This window comes from Balaenoptera musculus, chromosome 11 (genome assembly GCF_009873245.2).
Source record: "Balaenoptera musculus isolate JJ_BM4_2016_0621 chromosome 11, mBalMus1.pri.v3, whole genome shotgun sequence".
In the NCBI taxonomy this organism is placed as follows: Eukaryota; Metazoa; Chordata; class Mammalia; order Artiodactyla; family Balaenopteridae; genus Balaenoptera; species Balaenoptera musculus.
In genome coordinates, this window is record NC_045795.1 from 25,823,752 (window position 1) to 25,851,730 (window position 27,979).

General features: G+C 37.8%; 1 protein-coding gene across 1 annotated transcript in view; it reads left to right on the forward strand.

Annotated features, from left to right (window-relative positions):
- Positions 1 to 14,816, forward strand: part of PKHD1 (PKHD1 ciliary IPT domain containing fibrocystin/polyductin) — a 432,943-nt gene extending 418,127 nt beyond the window's left edge. The window contains 2 exon segments of the mRNA XM_036869192.1: positions 2,904 to 3,026; positions 12,779 to 14,816. Of these exon segments, the coding sequence (XP_036725087.1) occupies positions 2,904 to 3,026; positions 12,779 to 13,239 (584 nt within the window). The 3' untranslated portion in view covers positions 13,240 to 14,816.
- The last annotated feature ends 13,163 nt before the right edge of the window (positions 14,817 to 27,979 follow it).

Consider the following 27,979-nt stretch of genomic DNA (forward strand, 5'->3'; position numbering starts at 1 on the left):
TTCTTTCTTTCTTTTTTTTTGGGGGGGGGGGGCGGGGGCGGTGGGTGGAGACATGGATGAAACACTTTGATATTAGGAGATACTAGGAAACCAAAGTGATAAGGAAGAGTGAGAATAAAAGAGGTGAAATGAGGAGAGGCAAAGAGAGAAAGTGAAAAATTAAGAAAGGAAAGAGGAGGTAGCATGGTGCCACCACTAGACAGTTCACTATGCTTGGATTTCTGAGAGATGCTGAGGGATGGAAGCTCCACTAGATGCTCTTTAGTTTGAACCAAGCTTCAGCCTGGTCTCTCCCTCCCTCCCTGGCATCACCAGGCTTCACAGACTTAAAGAAAACTCAAGGATCCCTTGTCTTTCTCAAGAAGAATGGGCTCTCACCCTGGATTGTTGCCTGTGATTTGTTGAATCACGGATTTTGGTCTTTGTTTTAAAATCTAAAAATCTGTGTGTGTGTGTGTGTGTGTGTGTGTATGTGTGTATATGTGAACAGTGCTTTCTGGTTTGAAAGTAAAGACCTTTCATAATTTTTAATCTCATGGTTGGTGAAGTAGGTGATTTAATTCTCATCCTCCATTTTATAGCTAAACCTCCCAGCCATGGAGGGACTGTCCTCTAAGCTCGCTCACCCCATCTCTTCTCTTTTGTTCACCCAACTCTAGAGGAAGCTTCTTCCTGCAGTTACTAATGTTATCAGTTATCTCAGTGTCCTCTTTTTGCTTTCTCAACCTTTCAGTATCTTTGGACACATTTCCCTGTATTTAATTTCCATATTTTCTTGACTGGACACAGACTTCTAACTTTCTTTTAAAAAATTTAAAGAGATTAGGAGGAACTTCATGAAAAAATACATAGTCATCAGTTCTGTATGAGTAATTTCTATTTCCCTCTTTATATCTTTCTGTATTTCTCATATTGCTATAATTAGCATTTATTACTTTAGAATCAGAGAGGATATTGTTCCCTATCTTCCTCCTAGAAAGTGATTCTCTGATCCAGCTGTACAGACTAGAGCAGCACTTTACAAAATTTTGATCTTGGGACCTCATCACACTTTCAGTAATTATCGAAATCCCCAAAGAGCTTTCGTCACTGTGTGTTTTATCTATCAGTATTTCCAAATTAGAAGTTAAGAGAGAACATGTAAAGCTTATTTATTAATTTATTTTAAAATACAAATAAGACATGCATTATATGTTAATATAACATATTTTTAATTTAAAAACTATGTTTTAAAAATATATAGTGAAAAGAATGACATTTTTTATAAACCTCTTTAATGTCTGCCTGAAAAAAAGTCAGCTGGATTCTCTTAGCAGCTTCTGCATTCAGTCTGTTGCAATGTATTGTTTTGGCTGAAGTATGTGAAGAAAATCTAGCCTCACGCAGATACATAGTACAAAAAGGAAGAGTATTAATAACCTTTACAGATACCGTAGACATTCTTCTTTGATACTGCACCCAACCTGGACAACAGGAAGTTACTTAAAGGTACATCTCAATGTACTTTTTATATTGTTACATGAAAATGCACCAGTCTACCTTGTACTTTGAATGGAGATTTTGCCCATGCGTGATTTTGAAACATTATGCTTTGGCCATTTAGGAAATGTTGTTTCACTGAGTTATGCAGGTCTACAAAATGCTGATATATTTCCTTCTATAATTAAAAAAAAATCACATTAATATCAACAGAATTAGAAATCTGTGAAGCTTATAGTAGTTGATAAAAATTTTCTAAAGTTCTAAAATTTCCCATGTGAGCTTGATTTATATTACTGGCAAAAAATACTGTCAATCGTTTCTTTGAAGTTACAGGCTCACTTCGTTTACTTAAAAAAAAAAAACTCCCAGTACCAAAGTATGAATAACCATAATTTGTCTTTCAATCATTCTTTCAAGTTCTTTCAATGTAAAAATGGTGTCCTGTGAAAAAAATCAACTAGTTCAGCTCAAAACTGAATCACAAAAGTGCCTTTCCTTGAGAAAATCATCATATGTCTTGGCATGGCATTATCTGACATCATATTACAATTTATTTTTTTTTCTTCTGCCATCCAAACTAGAATAAAAGCTCTATAAGGGCAGACCTGGTCTTTCATACTTATCATTGGCTTTCCAGTGCCTAGAACAATGCCTGGCATGAAGAATGTAAATGTATTTTTATTAATATATTTAATGAACAAATGAATAGGAGAGAAGGCATCACTCTAGTCAAGAGCAGACTGAAGATATAAAGTCTTCAATCAAAAGCACGCAGCTGTATGAGCTCTGTGGATTGCACCAATGCCAATTTCCTAGTTTTGATGTCATACTGCCATTATACAAGTTGTTGCAAGTAGAGAGAAGGCTGGGTGAAGGTGCATGGGTCATCCCTGTACATTTCTTTTGACACTTTCTGTGAATCTGTAATATTTCAAAATAAAATGTTTTTAAAAAGTATTAGTAACATTGCAGCTCTGGTCAACAGAAAGATAACACGAACCACCAAAGTGAGACACATAGTGTCATTTTCTAGCAGCCATTTAACCTTAAATATCAAGATAATACTTCAACATGTAATGGATATAAAAATATTAGATATCTTACATTTTTGAAAAATCAGGTGTGTATTTTACACTTACGGGACATCTCTTTTTGAGCTAGTCACTTTTCACATGTTCAGTAACTACATGTGGTGGCAAGTATATCGGATGGTAGTTTTATACCTCAATGTTGTGGTCAGTATATGGGATTTTATTTCATTATTCCTTAAGCTCTGAGACTATTAAATGCATTCTACTGCACGTATATCACAATAATTTTGGGGGAGCGGAGAAGGGAAATATCCTAACACTTAGGGCCCATTTATAATAAAAATGTCACTTTATTCTAAAAAATGCCAATGTATTTTTTCATTAATACAGAAATAAAAAATGAAGAGATTTCTGAATCCCAGACTAATGATCAAAAGAATCATAGCCACGTCTCACCCAAACGCCAAGGATCACAAGTAGAGACTGAAAAAGAAGGCACCACGATGGCAGAAGGTAAGCTTGGACAATGGGATGATTCCCACAAGAGAAACAAACCCATTGTGTGTGAACTGGAGCCTCCTGCTGGCTGCCAGTTTCTGAATCAGTTTAGTTTATAGCCCCTCTTTAGCCTTTGTTACTTCTTCTCAAGGAAATTATACCCCAGTATAAGAACACACGAGTCCAGCTGATTCACTCAGCTACTAACCAATTATTCGAGTTGACATTTATATATATTTTTTCTTACTAGAAGATTATGGGTTTAACATTTGAATTCGTTATATAGAGGAAAGAAAAACCAGAGTATAGGCATATAATCTTTCCCTTAGCTATTGCAAAGCTGCCAGTTTGGCAACATAATTGAATCTGGGAAAGAAGAGAATGGAGTTGCCAAATACCAACTATGCAAAGTAGATTGAATGCAAGAACCCTCAAGAAATAAGTCAGCTTTGTTAAGCTCTGCTTTGTTGTTTAGTTGTACTTTTTGCAAAAGGTATTATTTGCCTACGTTGTGCATGATGCCAGATGATTTTGCTTGTTATATTGTTAAATTGTCATTAGAGTTGCTGCCAAGCAGAGAAAAGATAAGCATTTATCACACACCAATGTTTTGTCCTTCTAAGGACACAGAAATTACAAAGACAATGGGCAGAACACAAGATGGATTTGCCAAGTACAAGCATGGTGTATGAAAAATATTCATGAAACTTCGATGGATCTGAAATATTTTGAAACATATGCTCTAAATAGGAGAATATTCCTTTTTTCCCCTAAATAATAGCCAATTATCATGATATTTTCTGCTCAAAAAGGAATCCAAATCTTACCGGTTCTGAGTGGATGTTTCACCAAACCATAGCAGTCCGAAGTTGTTCTGCCTCTAATGAGTTTAATGAACTCTGGTGACTGTGTGTATCTGCGTATCAGTTTGTTTGCCTGTTTGGATTTTTTCCCACAGAGTAAATGAGGTGTTTTTTTTTTTTTTAAGTTTCCCATCAAATTAGCCATCCATACTCCATTCACCTCCTGGACCTGCATCAAAAAGTAGTAGGGAATGTGAGTGGGTGGGGGTGTGAAGGATGAAGATAGAGAGGAGGGGGCAGGAGATCTTTCTAGATTCCATCTAAGACCACTTCGACTTTGGTTTCCAGAAGCTTCTTGTCCATATTATGGCATGCAAATTCAGGACAGGTGTTTGAAAATGGTCCTCTGAACCCAGCTCTGTGTAGAAGAGCATATTCAACTGCATTTTCCAGCAACCAGCAGGAGTGATGCTAATCTTTCCCCTAATCTAATATGGCCATTTACATGAATCTCAGTTTCCCGGCTTAAATTAACTACATTACACAGTCCACAATGCCTGGATGTTTTATTAAGGGACATTTTTTATGTGGGAGATTATTAATAAATTACCAGGAATGAAACAAGGGACAGGGCTCCTGTGGAAGAGTTTAGGTTGAAGAGACAGAAGAATGAAAGAGGCCATTTTATTAGGACATCCAAGTTAAAAATAGAAAGATGTGTGATCCAAATCCTCCTCTGGGGATCAGAGAGGATTTGTTTTCTTATCTTCTAAGCTTTGTCCGAATCTTAAGAGCATTGTTTCCAAGGGAAGTAATTAGGCATCTCTTGCTTTTCTTTGGAGATTATTACCAGCTACAAAACACCTAATTATTGCTAGCTTTAAATAAATTAGGTTTTATTTTATTATTACCGTGGCACTCTAGTTTCCTTTTCCTTCTGTGTTTTTAAACTTGTGGCATTTGCTGATCAAGCCATTGGCCGTCTCTCTCATAAGCACTCTGCAAACACAGAGCAACACCTTCACATATTTAGCTGGTGGAATCAAGCATTTCCACTGTCCAGTAGATTAAGACTGTAAATTCATCACGTTACGGCTTTTAGCAAAAATTGTATGTATGCAACAGGGAAGGGAGTAAAGCATGTATCCCTTGTGTTTTACTTTTACCAGGGTTTTTGACATAGGGAGCATCTGAGCTAGCTTTTAAAATTGACATCTGCTTTTGTCACTTTGCTACTCAGAAGATTTAATGAATTACCAGCCTCAGTTAGAGAGGCAGGAGAATGTGACAGTTAAGAGCGTGAAACTCGGGTGTCAGCAAGACTGGGTTTAATCCTGATTCCCTTGTTGACTTACTTCGTGGCCTCAAGCAGGTCCACAGTCCTCTCTGTGCTTTTCGGTTTCCTCATCAGGAAAATTGTCCTAATAATATTGCCCACACTCAGATATTGTGATGCTGATTGAGTTAATGTCACTCTAGAGTGCGGAAAGATTCCTGGCGTGTTGTATGTGCTGTGTATGTGTTACTTATTGTTGGTCTTTCTTGCTACTTAGGACTCAACGCCCTCCAAGACCTGACTCCACCCTGTCTTCCTGCTCCTACTCTGGGTTTCACCTTCTTGCCCCCTCCTCACACTCACCTGTTCAAACCCCCTCAAGCTTTTCAGCACCAGCTGGTATGCCCTTTTTTTTCATAAAATCTTCTCTAATCCTCCCCACCTCAATGAAAATGAATATTTTCCTCTTTGGGGTTCCAAAAATACTGAAATCATACCTCCATAGTCGCACTTAACGGTTTTTGGAATTTGTCATATAAAGATGGCTCTCTGTTCCCACAGGCCAATGGTTCTTAACCAGGGGCAATTTTGTCTCCCAAGTAGGGTGACCAAGTCATCCTGGCTTTCCTAGAACTTTCGTAGTTTTAAAAATGAAAGCCTTGTGTCTCAGTAACTCCCTCAGTCTCAGGCAAATTGGGACATGTGGTCATCCTACCTCCAGCGGATCCTTGCATTGTCTGGAGACATTTTTGTTGTCACAGCTTGGGGGAGGGGGATGCTTCTAGCATCTAGTGAGAAGAGATCACCCCCACCGCAAAGATGATCTGGCTCAAGATGTCAGTGATTCCAAGGTTGAGAAATCCTGGCAGAAGCGATTACTCGTCTCTGTAACATTTAGGTGAGAGATTGCTGGAATTACAATGAATGAACTTAAATTTTATCTTCTAATACATATTAAATAAGTATTTATTTATTTCCTGAATTTTTTTTGTACCTTATGAGGTCCTCTCTGTATAGTTACAAAGAGATGATATTTGGCTACCTATCCTTTATGAATTTCTAATATGATTGGGACACAAGAATAATATTTTGGGGAAAATGAAAGAACAATTCCAGGCAATAAACAAGTAAGTGTAAAGCAATCACAACAAACAATATGTATTTGCAGAATTTGAAGAGGGGAGAGAATGCCAAAGGAGAGAAAGAATGCCATTATCCTAAGCTACATGTTTAGTGCTTCCAGCTCCCAAATCATATCACACGGTTTCAAATCCCATTTGCTAAGGGTTTAATTGTGTACTTTGCACAAACTCAGGTTCACAGAAGATCAGGGAAGGAGCCCTGCTTTGCTCTGCTGAAGCTCTGTTTTGTACCATTCCTTCTCGGCTGTTCCCTTATTCCCCTTATTTGGTTAATATCCCCCAAATCTCCCAGGCTAGACACCTCAGAGTTACCTTTAACTGCTAGTCTCCCATTACCACCCTGCCCCCTTGCTTGCTAGGTTTTATCAATTCCACCTCTGCTGTGTCTTGGTTTTCATCTCCCACCCACTCCATTTCCCAGATACATTTTCAGTTCAGCCTCAGTTAACACACTCCTCATAGATGTTCTTCCTTCAATCTTTCTCTTTTCCCACCAGGACAGTATTCCCTGTACACAGAGAATAAGACTCTCGGTTTCAAGATACCCTTCTATAATGTACCCACAGATCTAAAGTTTCCATTCTTTCCAATCCCAGATCAAATACTTTTTCTCTTTTTTTCAAAATCTTTTATCTAGAAGGAATAGTCCCCTTCTCTCAACTTTTGTGACACCTCCCTTTTATTCATTTAACGCCTTTTATATGTAATATAATTATTTGTTTTTATCTTGTCCAGATTCCTCTGTTTAAATTCTGTATCTTTTCTAATCCCAGCAGCACCTTTACCAGAGGGTTTTAGGACATGAGACCATTGATCACCATTTTTGAGTAAATGGTGAAGGTAGAGATGAAATGAGCCTTTCTCCTTTCCCTCTCCCCTTTCCAGAGACCCCTGGATTCCAGCAGTTCCTACAACTGCTGACAAAAAAAAAAAAAAAAAAACGGCTACTCATCTCATCTAAAAGAGATGGAGAAATTTTATCCTGGTTCATAAGATTAACAACAGGACAATGGCCACACATCTTTTGGGTCCTAACAATGGGCAAAAAGCGACAACTTCCTTCCAGGCGATGCTGTCTGCTGGCCACCTGAGTTTCCTCTCCCAGTTTCCTGAGGACTGCCTTTGTCTTTGCAGGACAGCTACTGCTGGAGATCTCAGTGCTGCCTTCTCCAAGTCGTACCCTGATCTGTGTCTGGCTACTGGTCACTATTGTGTGTGTGTATGTGAAATACATGCCCCGAATGTTGGGAATGAAAGACTGACATGTGAAAAGGGGCTCCATACCATGCAGGTGTGACCATAAACATTAACTTCGTGGATTTCTTATCTCTACCACGTTTGAATTCTACTGACTGTATATGCTGTGTGTTGTGAATGTAAAATAAAAAAGACTGTCAATTTACCTTTTTGTAAGTACAAATCTATAGGAATGACAGGGAGAGGAGAGGAGAGGAGAGGGCTGGCCTCAAGATGTCTGGAAACAGTGAAGAGCAAAACAGTTTAGAACAAGAAATTGTCCCAAGTTCCCAAGAAAGTAAAACTATATTTGGAAGTTATTAATAAATAGCATGTCCATGCCATATAATAAAAATATATGAACATCTCCTAATTTAAAGACATAAATAAAATCTATCACTTACTCCTTAAGGAAACTTTAAAATAAACTAACCAGGAATAAATAAGATGCCTGGTAAATAAGATGGAGAGTTCCAATGCTATTTGCAACCGAGATCCAATATTAACTTTAACAATGGAATATTAGAAGAATTCCTACTTAAATGAGGGTAAAACACAGAGCTCATTCTTACCATAATTTTATAACATATATTTTGGAATAGGAAGAAACAAAGTCAGATATAAAACAAAATTTAGAGGACAACTTTGGAGAAAATATATGATGATTTACAGATGATTATTTAATGATAACTTAAAGATTCAACCACTAACTGCTATAATTTATAAATAACTTGAGTAACTTACTCAAATATAATGTCAGTCTATGCAAAAATCATACTGTATAAGCCAATGGTATACAGTTAGGAAAGACAAAGAAATACACATTAGTGACAAAGAATATGCTGCCTTGGAAAAAAAAATCTATAAACAAGAGATATATGGGACTTATATAAAAAATAAACTATATTTTATTGAATAGTTTAAAGAGAAGACTTGAATACATAGGGAATTACAACATGTTTCTAATTAGGTTGACTAATATTGCAAAGACCTCAGTTATTTCTATATTAACTTTGGTTTAACACAGTTCCAATTATTTTATACAGGAGTAGAACAGCATAAGATGATTCTAAAATTCTTCAGAAACTATAGATCAACACTAGAAAACTAATTTTTTACAGGAAATTGTTGTTTTTGGCAGCGGGAAAAGGTAGCTCAACCAGAGAGATAATATTTATGTCACTATTCTTCAATGTGATACTGACACAAGAATATATGAGCACATTATGAGAAATAATCTCAATTAGGTATAGATATAGATACTAGATATAGAAATGTAATATGTGATGGAGATAATAAAAATAAAGGAAAACACAAGCATTAGTCTATAAATGGGGCTGTAAATTTGACTCTTTAGAACATTTATTAATCTAGATTCACACTTCAAAAAATATACCAAAGTAAACTGTAGATAGATTAATGAGTTAAACTAGGTTTACTAAAACATAGCCATTGCTAGAGTATTACAAACATAATAAAGTGGAGATCACTTATGATATGTGGGATTAAAGGCATTTTTTTCTTTATCTTCTAAAAATTTTCATACTTCCTGATTTGCCATGCAGTGTTTATTAAAAATAAATAATAATTTTTCATTTAAAGGAACAAATAATCTAGAAAGGACATTGGTGATAGTATTTATAATATGTATCCATTAATATTAATTAATACTTACCAATTAATAATGAATAATTTAATGTTATTTATTAATTATGTATATGTCTTCTTCAATATGTGGGCAGGACTGTGCCCTTATTGACAAATGAGAAACCAAAGTGGAGTCCATTCTTTATGTTGGCTGATCAGCCATCCATCTTGCTGCTTTAGATCCTATTTAGGCTTCAAAATAGAGGTCATCATACTGGGTCTTTTGTACTGAATCCAGGTCATCCAACACTAAATGCAGCACATGGAGACTATGCTATGAAAATATAAAGAGTGGGAGTGGGGTGGGGAGAGGTGAGATTCATTGTTAATTATCCCATTGCAAAAGAAACCAATGAGTGAAATAAGTCAGACAGAGAAAGACAAATACTGTGTGATATCACTTATATGTGGAATCTAAAAAATACAACAAACTAGTGAATGAAACAAAAAAGAAACACGAAAAAAAAAAAAAGAAGCCAATGACTACTACCCACACAAATTTTTAAAACCATAGCTCAGCATATTTGTTGCCCAAGAAAGTTCTGGAAGCCAAAAGAGATGAAAGTTACCTGGAAAAGTTTCACTGACTGTGGATGGACCTGGATGGACCCAAAACCACGGAGTCTTGGTTTTCATAGAGAAAGGATCTGTGTTCCCATATTTTACCCCATTCTTCCTGAAACTTGATCAAACCCACAAATGGGACTCTGAGATAACGTGGAGGAGCAATGTGAAATGCTATCTTTCCATTTTAATGGGGACTCACCAATGAGATGGAGGTGGAAAGGAGGCATGCCGTTTCATATGATTTGATACTCACTATTCTTCCTTCCCTAAAACCCAAATATTCAGCTGAATGCCTTAGGACACATATCTGCTATAAATTCATTTTTTATCTCATTTGTCTGAGATCTAAGCTTCCTGTGGAGGTCCAAGATCAAAGGATCGGATTCCTTCTGATGTCGGTGCTGACATATAATGTGTGCTGACTTAGTTCTGTCTATAACCTCACAGTGGGAAGTGGCCAGCCTCCCTCGGCACCTTTACTCAGTGCACTCTCATTTCAGCTGGGGAGTCTGTCAGCTATGTTGCTGATTGGAGCTGCCATGTAAATAATTCATGGGAGATTTTTAAATGGTTTTGGGCCTGCAAAGGAAAGCTACACTCGTGTTAGTCTTTTATGAATAGATGCAGACCTGAAGAACAAGGGGGAATAGATTTCCAAAGACGGTCTCTCAAAAACAGAATAACAATACCTTCAATGGATTGAAAATAGGTGACTTGCAGTGTTTGATTCCCCTTACATGAGATGGTATTGGTTGTACAAAGGGATAAAAATTCAAAGCCCTTCTGCCTTTTTAAACTTTGCTTCTATCTGACAATTGATTATTCTTGTTGTTTGGTTATTTGCTGATCTTGATAAACTATATCTTTTCCTCCTGGTGGGAGCGGTAATTATAGAGATGACACCAAGCTCAATACTTGGCATAGGATTGGGCTTAACAGAGGGGCAAGGTTAATGGCAAAAAAAGTTCCTTCCCTGAAGGAACTCAAAGTCCTAAGAGGAAGATGAGACTCTCGTACAAGGAAAGGTGTCCAAAAATAGAAAGAGTTGCCCAAGTCAAATGAGAAACTCCAGCCAGCAAGTATTGAGGCACAATGCAATGTAGTTTGAGCTGTCAAGGAACAGTTCTGGAAGGATTTGAAGATCCCATAGTGAGACTAGGATAACCTGAAAGCTCTAAGCAAGAGAATTATCCCATAGTTAGAGGACCATGGCAGATACATGCTAGGCAAAAGGACTGTGGAAGAAGAGAGAGAAGATATGGATAATGTGGGCTTTGCAGAATATTAATTGACACATCATCAAAACTATATAAGGAACATGATTACTTTATCTTGTTTTACTGCTCCAAATCAAAAGTGTGTTATATATATTTTATATATAGAGAGAGTACTCATATTTATATTATGTTGCTATTACCTTCTTTCTTCCTCACCTCAGCTCCCATTCATTGTTAGATTAAATTGAGGTGGGAAATTGTTACCCTTTGCCTCAATACTGTCTCTTACACCATGATATAGACATGATGACTGTCTCCTAACACAAGCCAAGATGGGTCTCAGTAAACTAAGAGAGAAGCATAATACACAGGTTCATAAATTAACATCTACCTTGTATTTAAAACTATACACGTACAAAAAGTTCACATTATGCATTTGGTGGTGAGATATGAGATAAGCAGGGATGGGAAATGTCATGCCCCACTCTCATGCATGTATCCAGCCAGACTTTCTTCTTAACTCACTGCTATCTTAACTTTACACAGTATTGTGTGGTTCTCACAGTACAGACTCTGGAGCCACAAATCTTGACCTCTGTAATGTAAGTAAGATCTGCCATTCCTTTATATGTTGTCTTGAGAAGTTACTTAATCTCTTTGTATCTCAATGGCCTCCCTTCTAAGAGGGAGATAATAATAGCACTTACTTCACAGAGTGCTGGTAAGGATTAAATTATATATATGTATATATATGTATGTATATATGTATATATATGTATGTATATATGTATATATATGTATGTATATATTTTTATATACATACATATATATGTATATATGTATATACATACATATATATATAAAATATATGTATTTATATAAAAAATATATATATATATAAAAATTGGTGGCCAGCATGTGATAATTGCTATAATTGCTATATAAGTGTTACTTTAAATGATTATTATCCTTTCTCTCTTCAAAGAACACATACTGGAATGTAAAAGGATGAGTATCACTAACACAGAATAATTTTGAATTTCCTTTAATTTGTTTAAAAACAATAATTTAATAAAATTATTTAAAAAGTTGAACTATAGCATTTTATTGTTTGTAAAAATAGATTGATACATACCTCAACACTTAATGAATTATGAGGACGAGACATTTATGAGTTAGGAAATACTTTCTGAAGGAAGTGAGAAATTTGGGGAGGGGAGTAAAAGAAGGCAGAGAGTTTTGAAAGACAGCATGGAAAAAATATTTCAGGCCTAGGGTGTGTTTTCTTATAGGTTGGTAATTATATATACACACTCATATGGATATGTGTTTATTTATATATTTATATAAATATATATTTATATAAATATATATTTATATATATATTTATATATCTCTGCATATGTTTATATTTATGTTTTTGTAAAATCAAAAATATTTAAATGATGAATTTGGCATAAAAGCCAAAAGTATTAATAAGACTGGTTTTTAGAGCTCACATTTCTAAATACAAGTGTGAGTTAACCCACTTGGTAAGGTCTGACTCTGGCCTAATTTTCATATTTAAGCTGCCATGCTTACAATGAAAAATCCTGATTGACTTATCAACATCATAAAAGTTTTTTTCTGGGAAGCTATATTATCAAATTTGTGTTAGATAGTTAATATTAAATATCAGTTGGGCTTAGGATATCGTGTTTTTCTTTTTTTTTTTTCGAAAAAGTATGTATTCCCAAAGATATTTGGAAATTGATAAGGTGATATAACTCAAGCTTTAATTATTTGGAGATATCTTTTCAGGAATGCTAAATATGCAAAATGTGCAATCAGCTGATTGGGAAGTAGGTCTATTTCGTCTCCTCCTTCTTTTCTCTCACAGATTTGAGGATGAAGGTCATGCTGGGCAAGCTGAACCAGCTCCCCCATCAGTCACTGAATGGTGTGTCCAGAAGGAAGGTAAGCCGCCGTGCAGTCCAAGAGGAAGGTGGCAGCCGAGAAGAGGCTGAGGCCGCGGTGCCTGCTCCCAGCATTACCAGTGTCGCATCACAGGGGAACACCTGTGCTTTGGGCTCTCCTGCTCAGCAGGTGGACCTGCAGGAGACTGGGAGCTGGAAGGAGGCCCAGGAGCAGGTACTCCGATACCAGCTGTCAGGCCAAGATCAGCTGCTGCTGCCCTGCCCAGACCTCAGACGAGAGACGCAGCGACTGCAGGGCCGGAGTCGCCTGGGCAAGGAGCATGTCAGCCTGGGGCTGTCCCAGGAGAAGCCAGCCTCCTGCGGTGCCACCGAGGCATTCTGCCTCCATTCAGTACGTCCGGAGGCTGTTCAGGAGCAGCTGTGATCAAGGAGTAGTGAGGGCATCTGGGCTGAAAGTCATAATGTTCAAAATATATCTGGATCATGATGAGCAGGGGAGATGAGGCCTGACCAGTCTGGACACTAAGAAGGGAGAATATAGACTCTGAATTCTCTGTTTTCAACTTTAAAGTGGAAGACAGTCATATAAATGAATGTACATTGAAATGGTATCTGATACATCTTTTGTATTTATCACGAATCCTAGTCCAATGTCAGGCAAATAATAGGTTCCCAAATACTAGATAATTTTTTACTTGTTTTTAGCTTAAGCTGGTTATCTTTCTGATTTACCAATTTTAATAACGGTGTAATGCTGATTTATACCAGTAGGGGGTGGTATTAAGCTTCCTCTAGGATGATCACCCACAAAGCTTTGGGCTTCTCTTATTGAAGGGATCATGAAAAAGTCTGGTCTGCTACAGCTATTTCTGCAGTGTTGAAGCAAAACATTTCTTTTTCCTATGGGAATATTTGAAGGACAGGAGAAGACCCCGCTCCCTGGTCTGTCAGCCTTACCTGGCAACCACCTGGTTTTTCACAAGATGATTTTATTTCATGGCTTGAATTCAATCATTATTAGGAGCCCACAGTTGAGCAAACATACCAAGCTTGCACCTCATGAGTACTGACACATGGAAATTGAGATTCTCTTGGGCTTTGCTGAGATTTTAGTTGAGGACAAAATATAAAAATAGCAAGTTTGGGTAAGGAAATTGTCCATGGACCACAGTTATGTTTTTCAATAGTTCTTTCTGTTAATAACTGAGTCAAATTTACAAGTGGAAAAAAACTGTAGTGGGAGACTAGAGATGACCAAGTGGCCAAGTGGATTATCAGCTAACTTAATTATTAGAAAACTGCTTTTTTGGAGAAGATAGTGCATGGGAGAGATTACATCATGTGCAGCCTCTCTAGGCTGTGTGCTAGGGGTTCAGATGGAGACCAGAGCAGAGGGTTAGCTATGCTGATAAGTTGAGTAAGGATATGAAAGGCAGTTTCACCCAATTCACACATTTGCAGAGGGCCCATCTGTGTCCAAACTAACTGATACTTTAAGCAGCCTGTGTCCTTGGCTGTGGATCCAGAAGGTCTTATGCACCAAGGGAGTGAAGCCAAGACTGCAAAGGTGAAGAAAATATCTAGAAAGAACTTGCTCTGAGCTTTTCCCTAAATCGAAACCAGGATTTTCCAATCTCTGAAAGATGAAGGGGCTGTCCTATGTTTGAATTAGAGCAGAGGAAGGAAACACACTCTATCATGGCAGAATTTTAAACAATGATGTCCTGGAATTAGCCCTGGAGGAGGTATTAATGGCAGAAAGTCATCATCTGAGGGCATCAGCGGCAAAGTATGGCTCACTCTACCATGAGCTGGCAGGGAAGTTCTCAGCCCCTGTGTCCATTCTTTAGGTGTCTTGCAGACATCTCAGATCTTAAAGCTGCCCCTGAAAGGAGGTAGGCAGTCTTCTCTGTGACACTGTGTTGGATTCTCTGGGTCCTCAGAGAGCTGTGATCTTTCACTACAAAAACATTTCAGAAGTTAAGGCTTTTGAGGAGTAGAAAACTGCCCACGGGCTTCCCTAGTGGCGCAATGGTTGAGAATCTGCCTGCTAATGCAGGGGACACGGGTTCGAGCCCTGGTCTGGGAAGATCCCACATGCCGCGGAGCAGCTGGGCCCGTGAGCCACAATTACTGAGCCTGCGCGTCTGGAGCCTGTGCTCCGCAACAAGAGAGGCCGCGATAGGGAGAGGCCCGCGCACTGCGATGAAGAGTGGTCCCCACTTGCCACAACTAGAGAAAGCCCTCGCACAGAAACGAAGACCCAACACAGCCATAAATAAATAAATAAATATTAAAAAAAAAAAAAAAAAGAAAACTGCCCACTAAGGGTTTGTCTGTACATTCTCCCTTTCACCACCTCCAATTCCAGCCCAGGTGTCTTTCCTGAGCTCTATATTGTTTATCGAGCTGCCTACTGAGAACTTCCACTAGGTTATCCCACAGCCACTACAATGTTAACAGGGCCTAAAACCTGCTTCTCCTCAGGCTTGCCCTCACACAGTGCATGGCATGACCACATTCAGACTAGAAATCTAGAAGTCACCCACGACTTTTCCTTCTATCTAACCCTTCCCCAAAAGTCAGCTACCAGCTCTTATTTCTACACCTTCTTTACCCTTCTCCCAATCTCTACTATCTTCTTATCCATTCTCCATGTGCTAAACACTGATCTTTTTGGAAGGCAAGTTTGATCCTATGCCTCTGGCTGGGAACAACCATAATCGACCTATTAATTTTACCCTAGCAAAACCTAGGATCCCTGAGTCCAGAATGGACTCTTTGCGCCTGAACGGCAGCCAGAAATATCCAGAGTAACTTGCAGGGCTCTTGCATGTGTCACAGGATTTCAGAGTCTAGCCAGAATCCCCAGCCCATAGTTAAGGCAGTTCTTTTTTTCCTCCTCAAAAAATGGGAGAATTGGGTAAATTCTGGAAGCAAAGAGAAGAGTTCTTGGTTCCTTTTTGTCTGGAGATGAGTTGATTAAATAAAACCCCACTGTAGGACGACCCTAAACTTACTCAGACCATTAACATAGGGAACCCAGTAAGTGTTTCCCAGCAGTAACAAGCCTTACCCTTTATTCAAATAAGTAATTTTAAAATGTCTTGTTGCTGTGTAATTTCAAAGGACCTCTTCTTGCCTCCCATTTCTGATTTTCTATGTGTGATGGACTCCTTTCCTCCAAGATACTGAACAAACTAAAATTCTAGAGAGTTCAAAATTATTTGTAAATATTTATGGATGCTAAAGCTGAGAGGGATGATGGGAGCTAGGGTAGTTTCCACCATCTCTTGAGTTTTGGGGAATGTGTTCAGGAAAGGTACCAGACTCCGACAGAGCTTCGTGTGTTTCTCAGAGTGAGAGCCTGGGCCAATCTGACCAAGGTTGTGTCCTGAAGCAAACTTACCCATCTCATTGCCCAAAGAGGCTGCTGAGTACTGAGAGGCTTTAGTCTCTCAGGGACGTCCCCTTTCAAGGATTATTCAGTTGAATGACTCCCTTCCATCTAACAGTCTAACTCCAAAAGTATAAAATTACTATACATTGAAATGTATGCAAACTATACGCAAAAATGAGCATGGGGAAATTGAATGTAAATTACATGCAAATATTAATCAACCAAGCTTCTATAAAATGTCATGTACATGTCAATAACAGTCAAGGATTTTAATTAATTCTGTCATTTAAAATTCATGCATTTATTCCATATTTTGTTTCCAGAACTTATAATGTATTGTGTCAATTTTGAAAGAGCTATAAGCAGAAGGAATTACTCTGATGAGTGTAGAACCGTTGATTTCAGCTTACACTATATCACTGTGACAAATTACAGTTATATTTGAGAGGCAAATCACATTTCCGGAACTTAATATTTTAAAAAGCGATAAAACATTTTTTTATAATGTTAAATGAGGTTTAAATGGTTGAATACATAGATTTGGGTGTTTACAAGTATTCTTCTAGCCTTTTTTATCTTTGGGCCTCAAAAGACTGGGAATTTCTTTGCTTGGAACAATTCAAAAAAAGAATAGATTCTGCCCATAAATCTGGTCTGTTTTGAGACGGAAGATCTGTTTAACACATTATAGGACTTTCTAGAATTTACTGGGATTTGAATTGATTGCTCTATATCATCCCTCATTTCAGTCTCAAAATGACGACTCATTTATTATTATCACTATATCTTTTAACACTTAACATAGGATCGACCCTCTCAGAAGATTGTATCAATAGGTACCTATGCAATTGTACTATGCCATTTTATGTAAGGGACTTGAGCATCTGCGAATTTTGGTATCTGCAGGGGCTCCTGAAACAAATCCCCTATGGATACCGAGGGACCACTGAGGGTAATACGGTATCGTTAGCAGTTGGCACTATGCTAGATGGTAGACCTTCAGAACTTATCTTGCATAACTGAAACTTTGTGCCCCTTGACCATCACCTCCCCATTGCCCCCAGCCTCTGACAATCACTATTCTACTTTCTGCTTCTGAGTATGACTGTTTTAGATCCACATATAAGCAAGACCATATATTATTCATCTATCTATGTTGACTTATTTCACTTAGATAATGTTCTTTAGGTCCATCAGTGTTGTTGCAGACAGCAGGATTTCCCTCTTCTTTAAGACTGAGTGGTATTCCACGGTGGGTACTGTTTTAAGTCACTCAGTTGCGGTAATTTGTTACGCAGCTATAGAGACACTCTGGTTTCCCTGAACAAAAGGGGAGTCCAGTCCTCTTGTCTTGTCCTTGCTCCGGTCTCTTGGACGTCTCCTGATCTCTTTTTCAGTGGGCATGAATCACTTCCAGTCCCCCAGAAGCTTAAACCCCTCACTCGACCCGTAGATTACCCTGTGGGCATCTGGATGGCGTCAGTCTCGGTGCCTCTCTGGGTGTCCCACTGGCGCTCGCTCCTTCCAGGGTGGAGGATGCCGGCTCTCAGGTCCTCCAGACACCATGGATTTGTTCCCATCCTGGAACCACAAGATGGAAACAAGCCAGACTGTCCTTGTCTCCGTCTCTCCAGTCTGTCTTCTCATTTCCCAGTCTGTCCCCCCAACTAGATTCTGAAAAAAGTTATTTGCAGCATCCCCATCAGTTCCATGTGTGACAGGAGACTGATGTCAAGTGAGAAAATGAAATGTAAATTTTATTAAACACCCCCTCTCCTCTCTGCGTATCAATCCAGATTCCAGCCAAACATAGCAAATCAAATCCTGCCTATGCCCGGCCTCGGGGCACATGGAAAATCATTCTCCTTAATACCATTCCCTTCTAGTAAAATATTTTTCTGTTTGGTAAATGAAAATGGTAAATGCAAACCCTGTATTAATCCTAGTGAAAAGTATATCTTCAAAATGAACAGTTGAAGGAGGGAGCAGAGAAGAGATGAGGGGAGATTCGGGGGCAAAGGGGAAGAGGAAGGGGATTGGGAAAACAGAATTGTATTTAGCTGTGTCATGCACAGTCCTGGCTGCTGGCTGTGCAGGGATGCATATCCACAGAATAAATGCCGACATTCTTTGAAAGCTTGGACCATCCGGACATTTGTCTACTTGCTGTCCTGTCTCAGAGATAATAAAGATCTTAAATCTGTTACACTGGCTTGAAATTGCATTAGAAATATAGATGCTTCATTCTGGGTGTATGTGCACAATTACAGGCTTGTCTGGAATTTTGACAGGTGATGTCTGACTGTGTGTAGAGGAAAATCTTGATTTGGGGTCTTAAGTGTGATTAACTTAGTGGAAAAAAAAGCAAATTTTGATTGCATATTTATTGAAATAAAAATAACACAAAATTTGAACCAAAAGTGAACACTGAAAATACCACGACTACTTAAAATACACTCTCTATTTATCCAAATTCCACTTGACAAATTTAAATGAAAACTGTAAATACTGTTCTACGTTTTTTAAAAAAGAAGTTAATTTATTGAATCTATTTTCTTTTAATTTCCTCATTTTAAGTGGGTAAACTATTTTTGAAATGACATTTTGTCAAGAACATATCGGTATTTGGACCACCTGTTCTGATTTGCCTGAGACTGGAGGGTTTCCAGGATATAAGACTTTCAGTGCGAAAACCAGAAAACCCCAAGAAGTTCCAGGCATACCAGGATGAGTTGGTCACCCTAATACATTACTATTATAAATAATATAAAGTAGTAATCCGTTATACTCATAAATTATTAGTATTGTAGACTTTATTTTTGAGAAATGATTTTGAGCTAAATGAACTTATAGCTGTATCTGGAAGTGATTTCCTTGACTTGGTCAAACTTGGCAGATAGAGTTCAGGCTTCCAAAATAAGTGAGGGCACAACTCAAGCATTACACTTGATAGCTGAGAAAATGGCATTCTTATCCTTTTCTTTCCTTGTGGTTAAGCTTTAAGAACATTCTTCCTGATACAGCTATAAGTAATCAATATAAAGGAATCCGAGTTTTGCTTTTCAGAGGCTTAGGGATGTGCTAGAACAGAACTGATATTGCATAAACAAATGCCTCTAGTTAAAAGATAAAACCCAGTTTAGATACAATATTGCATTTAAGATCCGAAAATGTAAGTTAAGTATTGGGCTAAACAGTGCATTCGTTTCCCACCTAGCAGAGGTCTGACCCCTGAGGTCGATGGAGCTATGTTTAGAATTTTAAAATAATGCCACACTATTTTCTGCACAAGAAGAGAGTTTATATGGTAATGTAGAAATTTTAACTTGAATTATTGTATTGGAAGCCACAATCCTTGATTGCTTAACTAAATATATTTGATTTCTTAACTACTCTTCCTTTTTGGTATTTCTGTGTACTAATTAATTAAAATAGGGTACTTTGTTTTAAAAATGGGTACAAATTATATGCGTAAAGAGCATAAAAGCAGCACTAACTCAAGGCAAAATTGTGGAATCATTAACGTGTGTATTTTGGGTTTGCCCTGACCTTTGTCTTATTTTGTTTCTTCCAATCTTAGTCTCCACACCTTTGGTACTCAAACCAGCTCATACCATATGTATTTCAAGCTCCGGACCTATCATTTCTATATCCTTCCATCAAACTTACCTATCCAGTGACCCATTTTGTCTAGAATTTCTAGATAGTTTCACAGAATAATTCACACTAGTGTTTTAATGTTAGTTATATCACACCCCCTATGGTATTTTCACTTTAACAGATTTCTCAAGGCATGGCTTAAAGGAATAGATCTAAAGATTGAATTCCAGTAAGTGGAGAAGGCTATTTTAGGAGAGGTCCCTCAAATAACGTATTGATACTAGTGTCCTATTGCTGCTATTACCACAAACTTCCTGCCTTAAAAACACCACAAATTTATTCTCTTAAAGTTTTGGATGTCAGAAGTCTGAAATCAGTTTCAATGAGCTGAAATAAAAATGCTCTCAAGGTTGATTCCTTCTTGGGATTCTAGGGGAGGATCTGTTTCCTTGCCTTTTTCATCTTCTCATGGCTGCCTGTATTCCTTGGCTTGTGGACCTTCTTCCGTCTTCAAAACGCATCTCCAATGCCTCCTTCACTTCGGATTCTTGACTCACATCTAATGTTTTTCTGATCTCCCGCCTCTCTAAGGACCCCTGCAATTACATTTAGGGCCCATCTGGATAATCCTAGATAACCTCCTCATTACCCAGTCTTTAATTTAACCACATCTGGAAGTCCCTTTTGCTATGTAAGGTACATTCACAGTCCCAGGGATTAGGATGAGGATAGCTTTTGAGAGGTCATTATTCAGCCTCCTACAAATAATATTCTCTCTGGTTATTTATGTCTATGGTGAGGTTGGCTCTGTAGGAAGGAAACGCTATAGTGATGACAAACCCTATCCCTCCATGCAGCTGAGCATATAATTTGGGAACTGGGGATGGAGTACTGCATGGTGGTAACCACCAGCATCACATACCTTTGTGGTCCCTGTTGCAGTGAGAATGGAGAGGTCATAGAATGAAGCCCTTCTGTCCACTTCTGTCCAGTCCTTTCTAAGGCCCCCTCTCAGTGCTGCTGGGATGGGGTTATAGGAGCTTCAGGAAAGGGGCCACAGACACAAAGATCAAAGTAATTGGGCCTATTGGATCTTGAGGCAAAAGTGGTATGTTTTAATGCACAAGAAATCCAAGAGAGAATATTTATCTTTTTCTTTATACGTACAATTTTCCTTTCCTTTCCTTCCACAATTCATGTCCTATACATTCTTTGGGGCCCAGACAAGGTCTACCTCTGGTCTCCCATGCCCCCTGAGCTTTCCCTTGCCTTGGATTGTCTACACTGCCTTCCTTACAATACGAGGCCATACCCAGGTGAGGAGTGGCTGTTGACATTTTAGAGAATATGTCTGTTTCCCCAACCAGGTTATAAACATAGTGACAGCAGGGACCATGTCTCCTGTATCCGTGAGTTCTCCACCACACTCCTAATACAGTGACTTAGTAACAGAGTGGATGTGGATGTTGAATGAATGAGTATGGGAAAACTGTTTTCCTAAATCAGACTTGAGTCAAGACCTGTGCTTTCAGCACATTTGTAAATAAATATTTCTAAATATTTATGATGCTCTTAGGCAAAGAGGAGGAGAATAGTTGCTCAATAAATATGTGTTGATTGATCAATCAACAAATAGTTCCTTAAGTTCTACAGAAGGAAAGTTATTCTGGGTTCATTTTCATGGCATTGGCTAGCTTTATAGCCATTTTCCCCCAAAATTCTATGCCAAAATGGTTGAAGTTTTAAGTGTAAAACAAGTTTAGGAGGAGCTTACAATAATATTTTTCCCCTTCCTCTGCTCCTGGATAATGTGAGTTAAAAACAAGTACTTTATGCATATACCACATATAGTACTGTTTTAAAACCTAAGGTTTATATAATCACATGATGTTTCGTAAACCTTTGGTAGAGATACTATACCTTAAAGTCAATAATGTGTCTATTTCACTATCACACCCCTTTTAGATCTTTAATTTAATGCTACCTCAAAGCTCTGGTCACTGGATAAAAATATTTGTAACGAAGAAAAGGAAGATTAATATACTTAATAAATAAAAGCCTCTTAAAATTATTTAGGAAAAGATGACCATGGCCAAACCCCACCCCTAACTAAACTGGTAAACATACTGTTTACAAAAGAAAAAATACAAACAAAAATAAACATATAAAAAGGCTCATTTCAATGTGATCAAATGATGCAAATTCAAACAACAAGGTGACTCCACATTTCATTTATCCAATTGGCAAATACTTAAAGGATATGTAATACCCAGTAGATGGGAATACTCTTGGTGTTGGCAAAAATACTGCCTAATAAATGTTCCCATGTGGGGTGGCTGTCGGTATAAACTTTATAGAGGGCAATTTGATCATTATCAAAGGACTTTAAAATGTATATATTTGTCTCAGTGATTCAAAAATAAAAGTTTTACCTAAATAATTCATTGGAATATACACTGCACTTATATGCCAAAACAATTCCCCAAACTATTGACAAAAGAGAAGTAATTAAATTAAAAACTAAGTAAATGAGATAATTAAATTGATACAGCCATATAATTAAAAGACTTGGATTCATTAAAAATTATGTTTTCATATAATAATTGCATAAGAAATCCTTATTTTTCACTAGTAAGTCAAACATATAGGGTACAAATAGAGCATGATCTCACATACATTTGTATGTCTATCTTATGCCCATATTTATATATGTATGTACACGTGTTAACAAGAGTTATCTCTGAAAGATGGTTTTATTTGTATCTTACATTCTCTTCTTTGTTTTTGTTTTATTCAGAATTTCAACCATTAACAAGTTACCTTGTAATCAGATAAAAATCCAACAAGTTCTATTTAAAAAGGACTAGAGACCCCAGCCTCTGCACTGATAAACACCCCTCCCCACCACTAGCCTGGGAGGTGCCCACCTGCACAAATTCACTTTGTACTGGCTTGCCTCCCCCTTGTCCCCCCGTGGGAGAGTCAGCTGAAGAGGACCCAGCTGCAGCGTGGTGAGGCCCTGGGGAATATGCCAACCACGGAGGGGTCATGGAACCTGAGGTCCCTTGGCAAGCCTCTATTACTTCCTGCTTTTATTCCTCATCACCTTGGTCACCCTGGTCCAAAATTAGGATGAACATGGTCTTCTCATTGTGGTACAGCAGAGGGGTTTTCCACCAGACCCAGCTGGGGAAATGTTATTCTCATTGCTCTTCCCTCTGCAGTGTCCTGGCTCAGATGGGATGGAAGAAGTGTGCTTTACTGTGCAGTTGACAGAGGATGGAAGTGGCAATAACACGAGCGTTGACTAGACTCAATATTAGTGATGGTACTGGGGAGTCGTCCCGGCTTTGGGCTGCCTGAAGGCAGTGGTGATCCCCTGCTTGTCCTATCTGTCAGTCTATTTGATCTCCAAATGAATTGCTTTTGATAACAGCTATATAAATGCAGAACTGATCCGCTGGGCCTTCTTAAATGAGACTCCTCGCTTTCATCTCCCAGTCATTTCAAAAAGCAGATAGACTTGTTAGAGGTTTTAATGCAATGATTTATGTTTTATCTTGCCTGGTTTGAGGCAGCATTTATTTAGCACTAAATTCTTCCCAAGCTTCTATGTGAGGGGAGGCTCACATATGTTGTATGTTGAACATACAACATTTGGGGTTTCTTTTTTTAAAAAAATAACTTCAATAATATATGTTTTTCTCCTTTATTATGGTCAGGAAAGGCAATAAACTTTATTTTAAGGAAGGAGGGAGGAAACAGAAAAAGTCACCATACAAAACACTTTCATTATCAGACCCTTGGCAATGTTATAGGGAACCAGAAAGGAACAGTATTAATTCTCCAATTCTATAGAACAAAAGCATTAAGCTTCCCCCACCCAATGACCATCAGAAAAAGAAATCACAATTAATTTCAATTAAAACAAAGGAAGACAAATTTTCTCATGGTTTTATCCCATGTCGTTTGCATTTTCTATAAGAAAGCAAACTGTGGAAGTCTTAATTATTTCTCTTTCTTATAATTTTCTCTCCTTACACCTCATTTTCTAACCTCTTTCTGCTTTCACCCCTTTCCCATTGTATGAATGAAGAAAATTCTATTAAAGAGAATGGAGCATCATTTATAATACACAGAACCTTTTGTAAGAAGCTTTGTCCATTTACCACTCAAAGGCTATAAGTAAGCTTATTTAAGGGATATATTTAGGGGAAAAGACACAATGTATTGCAACTTGAGAATGAAATAGAGCTTGATCTCTTTTTTTTAAAATTAATTAATTAATTAATTTATTTATTTATTATTTATGTTTGGCTGCATTGGGTCTTCACTGCTATGCGCGGGCATTCTCTAGTTGTGGCGAGCCAGGGCTACTCTTCGTTGCAGTGCGCGGGATTCTCATTGTGGTGGCTTCTCTTGTTGCAGAGCATGGGCTCTAGGTGCACGGGCTTCAGTAGTTGTGGCTCAAGGGCTCAGTAGTTGTGGCTCGTGGGCTCTAGAGCGCAGGCTCAGTAGTTGTGGCGCACGGGCTTAGTTGTTCCGCAACGTGTGGGATCTTCCCAGACCAGGGCTTGAACCTGTGTCCCCTGCATTGGCAGATGGATTCTTAAGCCCTGCGTCACCAGGGAAGTCCCTTGATTTCTCTTTCATTAGAGGAATATCTCGCTTCATGAAATGTTGTTGTAAGAAGCATATTGTAAATTGTATATGTGTGTATAAATAGAACCATCTGAATGAATTGTGACAACTTGCTATTTGAAATTGTGGTTTTTAAATCAAGTATATTGTGATTTTCAAATAAAACGTCAGCCCAAATCTGAACTTTTCATTGATCATGTTTGGTTAAAAGGAGATTATTCTCCCATGAAACACCATAACAATTTATTCCAATCACTGTGCAGTATGACAAACTGCAATGGCATCTTCTTAAAGTGATATATAATAGAGCAGAGAAAAAGAGACCACATGGTATGAAATACTTGACATCTCCACTTCTAGGAGATAGAATTCATTTTTGAGAACTAAGGGGACTCATAATTCAAAAGTGTCAAAGCTACCTGGAGATGGATTAAGATTTTTTTCTACGTGGTAGAAAACATATTTGTGTCCTGCATAAGGCTTTCACTCTGTAATTTCCTTTTGAATCACAAGAACAGAGAAAAGAAGCGTTTTAAATGCTTGAACATTTGGTTAAAGTAGCCTAGATTGTAGTCCCCGCATTGAATGCAACAGGTTACAGCTGCTGGTAATAATTAGATTGCCCGTGATTCTTTTTATCTTGTTACTCTTTCTAAATGTTTATATAAATACTGAAAAACTTATTAAGTTTTTTGAAATAGAATATTCAAGTTAAAGGAGAATTGACAAGTATATCATTTTCTTGAAAAAAAATGCTTTGTATTGATAATTGTAAAAATAATAATTACAGTTTGTAGTGATAAACATATTTTCCAATGAAGAAAATATAGTGATGAAATAGTTTGATTTCCATTTTTCAGATGAGGAAGCCAGTAAAGTTAACTAAAGGCCATACATCTTAGAAACAATATTATGACGATTATTCACCTGATATTCACTTTCCTGCCTTTCTGGTAGGATACCAGATAGTTCATAGTTTCTTTTGAATACAGGCATGTTTGTTGAGTATAGAGTGCCATATAAATAGCCTTAGGAAAGTATATTCTTAAAAAGTACAGTACCATTTTATATACTATAAAGAGAAATAATCATAATGAATTTTAAAAGCATTGTAAATCACAATATCTACACTGATCCACTGTAAAAATCAATCCTATTTATTAGATAGTCTATTATTAATTCCACGTTATACAATGTGAAGCTGTTTTTTTTTTAACATCTTTTTTTTTTTAACATCTTTATTGGAGTATAATTGCTTTACAATGGTGTGTTAGTTTCTGCTTTATAACAAAGTGAATCAGTTATACATATACATATGTCCCCATATCTCTTCCCTCTTGCATCTCCCTCCCTCCCACCCTCCCTATCCCACCCCTCTAGGTGGTCAAAAAGCACCGAGCTGATCTCCCTGTGTTATGTGGCTGCTTCCCACTAGCTATCTGTTTTACATTTGGTAGTGTAAATATGTCCATAATACACTACCACTCTCTCACTTTGTCCCAGCTTACCCTTCCCCCTCCCCGTGTCCTCAAGTCCATTCTCTAGTAGGTCTGCGTCTTTATTCCCGTCTTACCCCTAGGTTCTTCATGACCATTTTTTTTTTTTAGATTCCATATATATGTGTTAGCATACGGTATTTGTTTTTCTCTTTCTGACTTACTTCACTCTGTGTGACAGACTCTAGGTCCATCCACCTCACTACAAATAACTCAATTTCATTTCTTTTTATGGCTGAGTAATATTCCATTGTATATATGTGCCACATCTTCTTTATCCATTCATCTGTCGATGGACCCTTAGGTTGCTTCCATGTCCTGGCTATTGTAAATAGTGCTGCAATGAACATTGTGGTACATGACTCTTTTTGAATTATGGTTTTCTCAGGGTATATGCCCAGTAGTGGGATTGCTGGGTCATATGGTAGTTTTATTTTTAGTTTTTTAAGGAACCTCCATACTGTTCTCCATAGTGGCTGTATCAATTTACATTCCCACCAACAGTGTATGAGGGTTCCCTTTTCTCCACACCCTCTCCAGCATTTACTGTTTGTAAATTTTTTGATGATGACCATTCTGACTGTTGTGAGATGATATCGCATTGTAGTTTTGATTTGCATTTCTCTAATGATTAGTGATGTTGACCATTCTTTCATGTGTTCGTTGGCCATCTGTATATCTTCTTTGGAGAAATGTCTATTTAGGTCTTCTGCCCGTTTTTGGATTGGGTTGTTTGATTTTTTGATTTTGAGCTGCGTGAGCTGCTTGTATATTTTGGGGATTAATCCTTTGTCAGTTGCTTCATTTGCAAATATTTTCTCCCATTCTGAGGGTTGTCTTTTCGTCTTGTTTATGGTTTCCTTTGCTGTGCAAAAGCTTTTAAGTTTCATTAGGTCCCATTTGTTTATTTTTGTTTTTATTTCCATTTCTCTAGGAGGTGGGTCATAAAGGATCTTGCTGTGATTTATGTCATAGAGTGTTCTGCCTATGTTTTCCTCTAAGAGTTTGATAGTGTCTGGCCTTACATTTAGGTTTTTAATCCATTTTGAGTTTATTTTTGTTTATGGTGTTGGGGAGTGTTCTAATTTCATCCTTTACATGTAGCTGTCCAGTTTTCCCAGCACCACTTATTGAAGAGACTGTCTTTTCTCCATTGTATATTCTTGCCTTCTTTATCAAAGATAAGGTGACCATATGTGAGTGGGTTTATCTCTGGGCTTTCTATCCTGTTCCATTGACCTATATTTCTGTTTTTGTGCCAGTACCATACTGTCTTGATTACTGTACCTTTGTAGTACAGTCTGAAGTCCGGGAGCCTGATTCCTCCAGCTACGTTTTTCTTTCTCAAGATTGCTTTGGCTATTCGGGGTCTTTTGTGTTTCCATAAAAATTGTGAACTTTTTTGTTCTAGTTCTGTGAAAAATGCCTGTGGTAGTTTGACAGGAATTGCACTGAATCTGTGGATTGCTTTGCGAAGTATAGTCATTTTCACAATGTTGATTCTTCCAATCAAAGAACATGGTGTATCTCTCCATCTATTTGTATCATCTTTAATTTCTTTCATCAGTGTCTTATAGTTTTCTGCATACAGGTCTTTTGTCTCCCTAGGTGGGTTTATTCCTAGATGTTTTATTCTTTTTGTTGCAATGGTAAATGGGAGTGTTTTCTTAATTTCACTTTCAGATTTTTCATCATTAGTGTACAGGAATGCAAGAGATTTCTGCGCATTAATTTTGTATCCTGCTACTTTACCAAATTCATTGATTAGCTCTAGTAGTTTTCTGGTAGCATCTTTAGGATTCTCTATGTATAGTAGCATGTCATCTGCAAACAGTGACAGTTTTTCTTCTTCTTTTCCAATTAGGATTCCTTTTACTTCTTTTTCTTCTCTTATGACTGTGGCTAAAACTTCCAAAACTATGTTGAATGATAGTGGTGAGAGTGGGCAACCTTGTCTTGTTCCTGATCTTAGTGGAAATGGTTTCAGTTTTTCACCATTGAGGACGATGTTGGCTGTGGGTTTGTCA